An 8,625-nucleotide genomic window follows, 5' to 3' on the forward strand; every position below is an offset into this window, starting at 1 on the left:
TCCCTCAGAGGAGCCAAAGAATGTAACTCTGTGCATCTGCACCAAGCTTGTCTTAATACCATCTCCCTAATGACAAAGTAAGATTTTGGAGACTATTCTATTGTTATTTATAGGGAGAAATGCTTCCAGAGTGAGGGTCAAAGGTCAATTCTATTATGGCTGAGTTGTCTGTCAATGGAACCTCTGTCACATTCTGATTGGTTCCTGGGCCCCAAATCCTATCCTGTGCTGATTGGAATCCAATTGGGCAAGGCAACTCTTTGATTGGTCAACAAGAGTGCTTGGCTATCATTGGTGATGTCATTTCCTGCTCAATAAAATTACTTTGTGGTCCTGGAGTATAAATGCAAGTGCTTTGGGTGTGAGCTTTTAAGTATTGTTGGTGTTTGGTCTAAATTTAAGACTGTGTGTTTTGGTAAAAGAATTAGGGCAAAGAAATCAACACTCACAAAATGGATTCTCAGGTTTCTCAAAACTATCACCAGGATTGTGAGGCAGCTGTCAACAAGCAGATTAACCTGGAGCTCACTGCCTCCTACCTTTATCTTTCTCTGGTGAGTCTTGTCTCTCTGTTTATAATCTATTGTGATGAAGTAAATTGTCTGTTTTAACCCAACTTGACTTGCCACTATTTTGAGTTTTTGTTTGCTGCCATGTCATTTCATCCTAGTTTTTGGTGGTAATATTTGCAGCACAGGTGTGCTAATTGGCTGCTCAAAGTGATAGATGCAGAGCAAAAGTGTTTCTGAGGTTAATCTTTGAATATTTAGTCTCCATGCTCCTGACATTTATTGCTCTTCCCATCCCACTAACTGCCACAACTGAGTCAGCAAACCTGGTGGGGGAATAGTGTCACCCGTAGGTCAGGCTAGGTAAAGAAAACCACTTGGGGCAGCATGCTAGCATAGCTCTCGGGTCCCAGGTTTGATTCCCAGCTTGGGTCATTGTCTGTGCGGAGTCTGCACGTTCTCCCTGTGCCTGTAATGGTTTCCAGCTGCTCCGGTTTCCTCCCTCAGTCCAAAAATGTGCAGGTTGGGTGGATTGGGCATGATAAATTGCCCTTGGTGTTCAAAAAGGTTGGGTTGGGTGGTTATGGGGATTGGGTGCTCTTTCCAAGGGCTGGTGCAGACTTGATGGGCTGAATGGCCTCCTGCTGCACTGTAAATTCTATGATCAACTTTTAGTTAGATTTCACCCTCCCTACATTGCCAATGGAGGTTTTAATCTTGAAGAATTTAGACCATTGGATTTGTTTTAATTTTGTCTATAATATCACTTTTTGGCTAATTTTCACAATTAGTACCAGACATTGGGCTACAGACTATTCCATATGCCTGAGGAAGCAAAGAAATTAAGCGTATTGAATAGTAGTTTTGATTAGGAAGCTGGAGGACGTTCGAACCTTACGCGAGAATTGGGCTGTGGTATGGTTAATGGAATTTGGGTTGTTCCCTTTCAGACGTCCTTCTTTGACCGGGACGATGTGGCTCTCAACAATTTCTCCCAGTTCTTCAAACATCAGTCCCAGGAGAAGCAGGAACACGCGGAGAAGCTGATGAAATTCCAGAATCAACGTGGAGGCCGCATCCTCCTACAGGATGTGAAGGTTGGAGTGGGGAAGGGAGGAATGGCTGCTTCATGATGTGGCTTCAATCACGTTGCCGGGCTTTGAGTTTCTTAGTTTCTAGATCTTTGTCCAGAACAGAACCACTTCACAGTGTGGGTCTGAGCTTCAGCAGAAATGCACCTTTGCACACAAGGGTTTTGAATTCTGTTCTGTAACCCAGCACAAGTGTTGACATGTTCCTGAAACCTTTCCTTCAGAGGGTGTAAATGATGTGATGCAAGCACCCTGAAATAACTGACCTGTCTTTCTCCATTGTAGAAACCAGAGAGGGATGAGTGGGGCAACAGTCTCCAGGCAATGCAGGTTGCCCTGGATCTGGAGAAGAATGTGAACCAGAGTTTGCTGGATCTTCACCAACTCGCCACCATCCAGACTGACCCTCATGTAAGCTTCAATTCATCGTAATTCTGATCACTGGTAGATTCGTATTGTTCTGTTGCCTTGGACAGAATCACCCAGGAGACTCAACACAGCATTGTCCTGATCTCCACCGTCTAGTGCAGCCATGGGGGGCGGGGGGGGGGGGCCTGATCAGTGAGCAACACTCCAAACCACAAGTGCTTAAAAACTGGATAAAACAAGAACTTTCATTTCAACTTTAGCAGTGGCTGTGCTCCACTGGTGTCACACTTGAGATTAGTTTTCTACGATTGAAGTCCACTTGGGACTTGTAGTGATCTGTCCCAGTCTACCCCTCCTGGATTGTAGAAGATCCAGAGGCACTATTTTTTTTGGAAGAACTGGAATGCTTTCCTGGCCAATGTTTTGATCAACAGCAGTCATTTATCACATTGTCTGTTAATGGGAACTTGCTTGAAAATAAACTGCTCCATTTCCTGTTTCACAACAGGGAATACTGTGCAAAAATGTACTTTTTGGCTAGGATGTTTTGGGACGTGGCAACAAGTTAGGGTTTTTTTTTTTCTGACCTGCAGAATATCCCAAACAAATTATGATCAGTGACGTTTCAGCAAGAGACTATTTGGTTGCAGGTGACATAATGCAGCAAACTCACTTCAGCCTCCCTACAAGAAGTGGCACACTGGTTAGGACTGCTGCCTCTAGTGCCAGGGACTTGGGTTCAATTCTGACCTTGGATGACATAGATATGTAATTTGCATGCCTTCCCCTTGTCTCTGGGTTTCCTTCCACAGTTCAAAGATGTGCAGGTTCGGACATGATAAATTTTTCCCCTTGGATGGAATTTGGAATTTCTGGGATTGGTTGGGGGAATGGGCCTCTGGTTCTTTCAGCGGGTCAGTGCAGACTTGATGGGCTGAATGGCCTGCCCTGCATTCTAATGGATTCTATATGCGGTAGTAAACCGAATTGGTTGCAGAGGAACTGGTCTTGTTTTTCCACTCCATATTTCTTTCTCTTCCAGCTGTGTGACTTTCTGGAGACTCGCTATTTGGACGAGCAGGTCAAGGCCATCAAGAGACTTGGCGACTACATCACCAACCTGAAGCGGCTGGGAGCTCCTGAGAATGGGATGGGAGAGTACCTGTTTGACAAGCTCTCGCTGGAGGACAGCAGTTAATATCACATCCAGGATTGGCTGCTGTGTGAGGTGCATTTCCAACTCCACCTGGAACACTTGGTTTTCTCCAAGAATGAACTTGTAGCAAAGAATTTAGTTGTTGCCCCACAATTAAAATAAATAAATCTTTCACTGATCTTGTCTATTGCTCATCATTCAACACTTAACACCTTGGTGCTCACTGTAGTCAATTCCTTGTGCTCAACCTTAAAAATATTCCCAAGGTGCTCTGCTTCCACTGCCTCTGGAGGAAGTGAGAGACATATTGCCCTCTAAAAGATGTTTTCACCTTGTTGTCATCATCCCAATTCAGTTCCTGCAGTCTGGATGGTGGGGGGATTGAAGAATTTTTATGGCCTTTCAGAGCTGCAATTAGGCTTCATTTTGAATGCCTTTGCCATGTTTAATTCGTTACTCTTGCGCAGCCAGGAGGCTTTTTTTTTTTTTAATTTGGTTGCGGGAGAATACACCATCCATCCCATCTTATGTGAACCAGTCTCAATTCCTTCTGTTCCAAACCTGCACTATTTTGATGCTCTTTCTCTGGACATTGGACCAGCCAACTCCGAGCTGAGGAGCAAACAGCCCAAGGTCTCACTGGCACTATCATCATGTTATGTCACAATGTCCTCCCACTTTACTATTCATTCCATAATGGACTGGTGGCCTTTGAGGAACTGGAGAATTGAAGATTCCCATTCAATTAAAAGAACTGGTAGCAGGAGTCGGCCATCTGGCCCCTCGAGCCTGCTCCGCCATTCAATGAGATCATGGCTGATCTTTTGTGGACTCAGCTCCACTTTCCGGCCCGAACATCGTAACCCTTAATTCTGTTATTCTTCAAAACACTGTCTTTTTCTTAAAAACATTTAATGAAGGAGACTCTACTGCTTCACTGGGCAAGGAATTCCATAGATTCCCAACCCTTTGGGTGAAGAAGTTCCTCCTAAACTCAGTCCTAAATCTACTTCTTATTTTAAGGCTATGCCACCTAGTTCTGCTTTCACCTGTCAGTGGAAACAACCTGCCCGCATCTATCCTATCTATTCCCTTCATAATCTTATATGTTTCTATAAAATCCCCCCCCCCCCTTCCCCTCATTCTTATAAATTCCAACGAGTACAGTCCCAGTCTACTCAACCTCTCCTCGTAATCCAACCCCTTCAGCTCTGGGGTAAACCTAGTGAATCCCCTCTGCACACCCTCCAGTGCCAGTACGTCCTTTCTCAGGTAAGGAGACCAAAACTGAACACTATACTCCAGGTGTGGCCTCACTAACACCTTATACAATTGCAGCAGAACCGCCCTAGTCTTAAACTCCATCCCTCTAGCAATGAAGGACAAAATTCCATTTGCCGCCTTAATCACCTGTTGCACCTGTAAACCAACTTTTTGTGACTCATGCACTAGCACATCCAGGTCTCTCTGCACAGCAGCATGTTTTAATATTTTATCATTTAAATAATAATCCCTTTTGCTGTCATTCCTACCAAAATGGATAACCTCACATTTGTCAACATTGTATTCCATCTGCCAGACCCTAGCCCATTCACTTAACCTATCCAAATCCCTCTGCAGACTTCCAGTATCCTCTGCACTTTTTGCTTTACCACTCACCTTAGTGTCGTCTGCAAACTTGGACACATTGCCCTTGGTCCCCAACTCCAAATCATCTATGTAAATTGGGAACAATTGTGGGCCCAACACTGATCCCTGAGGGACACCACTAGCTACTGATTGCCAACCAGAGAAACTCCCATTCATCCCCACTCTTTGCTTTCTATTAATTAACCAATCCTCTATCCATGCTACTACTTTACCCTTAATGCCATGCATCTTTATCTTATGCAGCAACCTTTTGTGTGGCACCTTGTCAAAGGCTTTCTGGAAATCCAGATATACCACATCCATTGGCTCCCCATTATCTACCGCACTGGTAATGTCCTCAAAAAATTCCACTAAATTAGTTAGGCACGACCTGCCCTTTATGAACCCATGCTGCGACTGCCCAATGGGACAATTTCCATCCAGATGCCTCACTATTTCTTCCTTGATGATAGAGTCCAGCATCATCCCTACCACCAAAGTTAAGCTCACTGGCCTATAATTACCCCCTTTCTGCCTACCTCCTTTTTTAAACAGTGGTGTCACGTTAGCTAATTTCCAATCTGCCGGGACCACCCCAGAGTCTAGTGAATTTTGGTAAATTATCACTAGTTCATTTGCAATTTCCCTGTCCATCTCTTTTAGCACTCTGGGATGCATTCCATCAGGGCCAGGAGACTTGTCTACCTTTGCCCATCACCACCTCCTTAGTGATAACAATCATCTCAAGGTCCTCATCTGTCATAGCCTCATTTCCATCAGTCACTGGCATATTATTTGTGTCTTCCACTGTGAAGACCGACCCAAAAACCTGTTCAGTTCCTCAGCCATTTCCTCATCTCCCATTATTAAATCTCCCTTCTTTATCCTCTAAAGGACCAATATTTACCTTAGCCACTCTTTTTTTGTTTTATATATTTGTAGAAACTTTTACTGTCTGTTTTTATATTTTGAGCAAGTTTACTTTCATAATCAATCTTACTCTTCTTTATAGCTTGTTTAGTAGCTTTCTGTTGCCCCCTAAAGATTTCCCAGTCCTCTAGTCTCCCACTAATCTTTGCCACTTTGTATGCTTTTTCCTTCAATTTGATACTCTCCCTTCGGTCAATTTTCCCTTTTTCTACCGTCCTTCCTTTTTGTTGATATAAACTTTTACTGAGCACTGTGAAAAATTGCTTGGAAGGTTCTCCACTGTTCCTTAACTGTTTCACCATAAAGTCTTTGCTCCCAGTCTACCGCAGCTAGTTCTTCTGTCATCCCATTGTAATCTCCTTTGTTTAAGCGCAAAACACTAGTGTTTGATTTTACCTTCTCACCCTCCATCTGTATTTTAAATTCCACCATATTGTGATTGCTCCTTCCGAGAGGATCCCTAACTATGAGATCATGAATCAATCCTGTCTCATTACACAGGACCAGATCTAGGACCGCTTGTTCCCTCGTAGGTTCCATTACATACTGTTCGAGGAAACTATCGCAGATACATTCTATAAACTCCTCCTCAAGGCTGCCTTGACCGACCTGGTTAAACCAATCGACATGTAGATTAAAATCCCCCATGATAACTGCTGTACCATTTCTACATGCATCAGTTATTTCTTTGTTTATTGCCTGCCCCACCATAATGTTACTATTTGGTGGCCTATAGACTACCCCTATCAGTGACTTTTTCGTCTTCTATTCCTGATTTCCACCCAAATGGATTCAACCTTATCCTCCATAGCACCAATGTCATCCCTTACGATTGCCCGGATGTCATCCTTAAATAATAGAGTTACACCACCTCCCTTACCATCCACCCTGTCCTTCCGAATAGTTTGATACCCTCGGATATTTAACTCCCAGTCCCATGTTTCAGTAATGGCCACTAAATCATAGTCATTCACGATGATTTGCGCCATCAACTCATTTACCTTATTCCGAATGTTTGTGTATCGGAGACTTGTGTGTATATAGGAATTGGGAGCAGAGGTAGGCAATTCAGCCCTTCGAGCCTGCCCCGTCGTGGCTGATCACTTCCTCATCTCAAATCCACCTCCCTGCCTGTTCCCCATATCCCTTTAACCCCTTTTATAAAAATCAGAAATATATCTGTAGTGATCTGTACATCTGTACATACATTTGCACAGACACCAGGGACTGCAGACAGATGTAACAGCCACAGCATCACTAGAGGGCATCAGAGGCGGGTATAATGGGTCCAGCCCAAGGTAGGATCCGCCTCCTTCAGAAGCACAGGGCTAGTGAGCAGCAGCAGACACAGACAGCTCAGTTTAGGCAGTTTACCTGAGCTTCACTGGTTTTACCTCTTGACTGTATTATATCTAGTTAAGCCCTGGAAACAGAACAAACCTACTGAATAAAGTATTTGTGTTAACTGGAAGTCTACAATCTTTATTCAGACTGAAGAGAATAACATAATATCTATCTGCTTCTTGAGACCATTTAATGACTCAGACTCCACCGCACTGTGGGACAGCGAATTTCACATATTTGCCCCCCTCTGCGAGAAGTAGTTCCTCCTCATCTCAGTTCTAAATCTACCGCCTCTCAACCTATATCTGTGACCTCTTGTCCGAGATTGCTCCACAAACAGGAGCCATTTGGTCTACGTTTACGTTATCAATCCCATATACACCTCGGTCAGATCATCTCATTCTTCTAAACACCAGCAAGTATAAACCCAAACTGTTCAATCTTTCCTCATACGTCAATCCTTTCATCCCCGGAATCTACCTGGTGAACCTCTCCTGAACTGCCTCCAACGTATATCGAAACCGGACACAATACTCCAGATGTGGTCTCATCAACACCCTATACAATTGCAACAATAATTCTCTACTTTTTTCTTTTAAATTTAGGGCACCCAATTCATTTTCCACAATTAAGGGTGAATTTAGCACGGCCAGCCCACCTAGCCTGCGTATCTTTGCGTTGTGGCGGTGAAACCCACACAAACACGGGGAGAATGTGCAAACTCCACACGGACAGTCACCCAAGGCCGGAATTGAACCCAGGTTCCTGGTGCTGTGAGGCAGCAGTGCTGACCACTGCATCAATGAGCCTCCCATGTCAGTAGAGGGTTGTCCATTGGAATGGTAGAACACTGAATATAGAGATAATACAATGGTGGGTAGGTGACATGCTTCCAGCAACTGATTCTGGGGTAAATTAGACTTGGAGGCCTGAGGCCTACCGTACAGCTTGGGTTCTTCTGCAGAATATTACAGAATTATGTTTGAAACTGGGCTTCCCACAACCCAAGGAATCCTTGATGTGATCACAAGAGGTTTAGAATGGGTCCACACATTCATCATTTGTCAACCTATCCTCAGATCTCCGTATTGGACATCCCACATCACATTGTTTCAGTCGCTGCAAAACGAGCTGGAAAATGTTTTCTTCAAATGATGTCTCAATTTTCCATAAAGCTCCAACACTGTCCTTCAAAAGTGGGAAATAAAGAGTCCCTCAGAGGAGCCAAAGAATGTAACTCTGTGCATCTGCACCAAGCTTGTCTTAATACCATCTCCCTAATGTCAAAGTAAGATTTTGGAGACTATTCTATTGTTATTTATAGGGAGAAATGCTTCCAGAGTGAGGGTCAAAGGTCAATTCTATTATGGCTGCGTTGTCTGTCAATGCAACCTCTGTAACATTCTGATTGGTTCCTGGGCCCCAAATCCTACCCTGTGCTGATTGAAATCCAATTGGGCAAGGCAACTCTTTGATTGGTCAACAAGAGTGCTTGGCTAGCATTGGTGATGTAATTTCCTGCTCAATAAAATTACTTTGTGGTCCTGGAGTATAAATGCAAGTGCTTTGGGTGTGAGCTTTTAAGTATTGTTGGTGT

The 8,625-nt window shown here is 43.8% G+C and overlaps 1 protein-coding gene across 1 annotated transcript; it reads left to right on the forward strand.

Annotated features, from left to right (window-relative positions):
• Nucleotides 1-382: 382 nt before the first annotated feature.
• LOC140403752 (ferritin, middle subunit-like) lies at nucleotides 383-3,385 on the forward strand. The gene is made up of 4 exons (XM_072491913.1): nucleotides 383-554; nucleotides 1,460-1,606; nucleotides 1,886-2,011; nucleotides 3,012-3,385. Exons 1-4 carry the CDS (start codon nucleotides 453-455, stop codon nucleotides 3,165-3,167), a joined length of 531 nt encoding a protein of 176 aa, XP_072348014.1. The 5' UTR covers nucleotides 383-452; the 3' UTR covers nucleotides 3,168-3,385.
• The last annotated feature ends 5,240 nt before the right edge of the window (nucleotides 3,386-8,625 follow it).

The sequence above is a fragment of the Scyliorhinus torazame genome, chromosome 29, assembly GCF_047496885.1.
Source record: "Scyliorhinus torazame isolate Kashiwa2021f chromosome 29, sScyTor2.1, whole genome shotgun sequence".
NCBI classification, from domain to species: domain Eukaryota; kingdom Metazoa; phylum Chordata; class Chondrichthyes; order Carcharhiniformes; family Scyliorhinidae; genus Scyliorhinus; species Scyliorhinus torazame.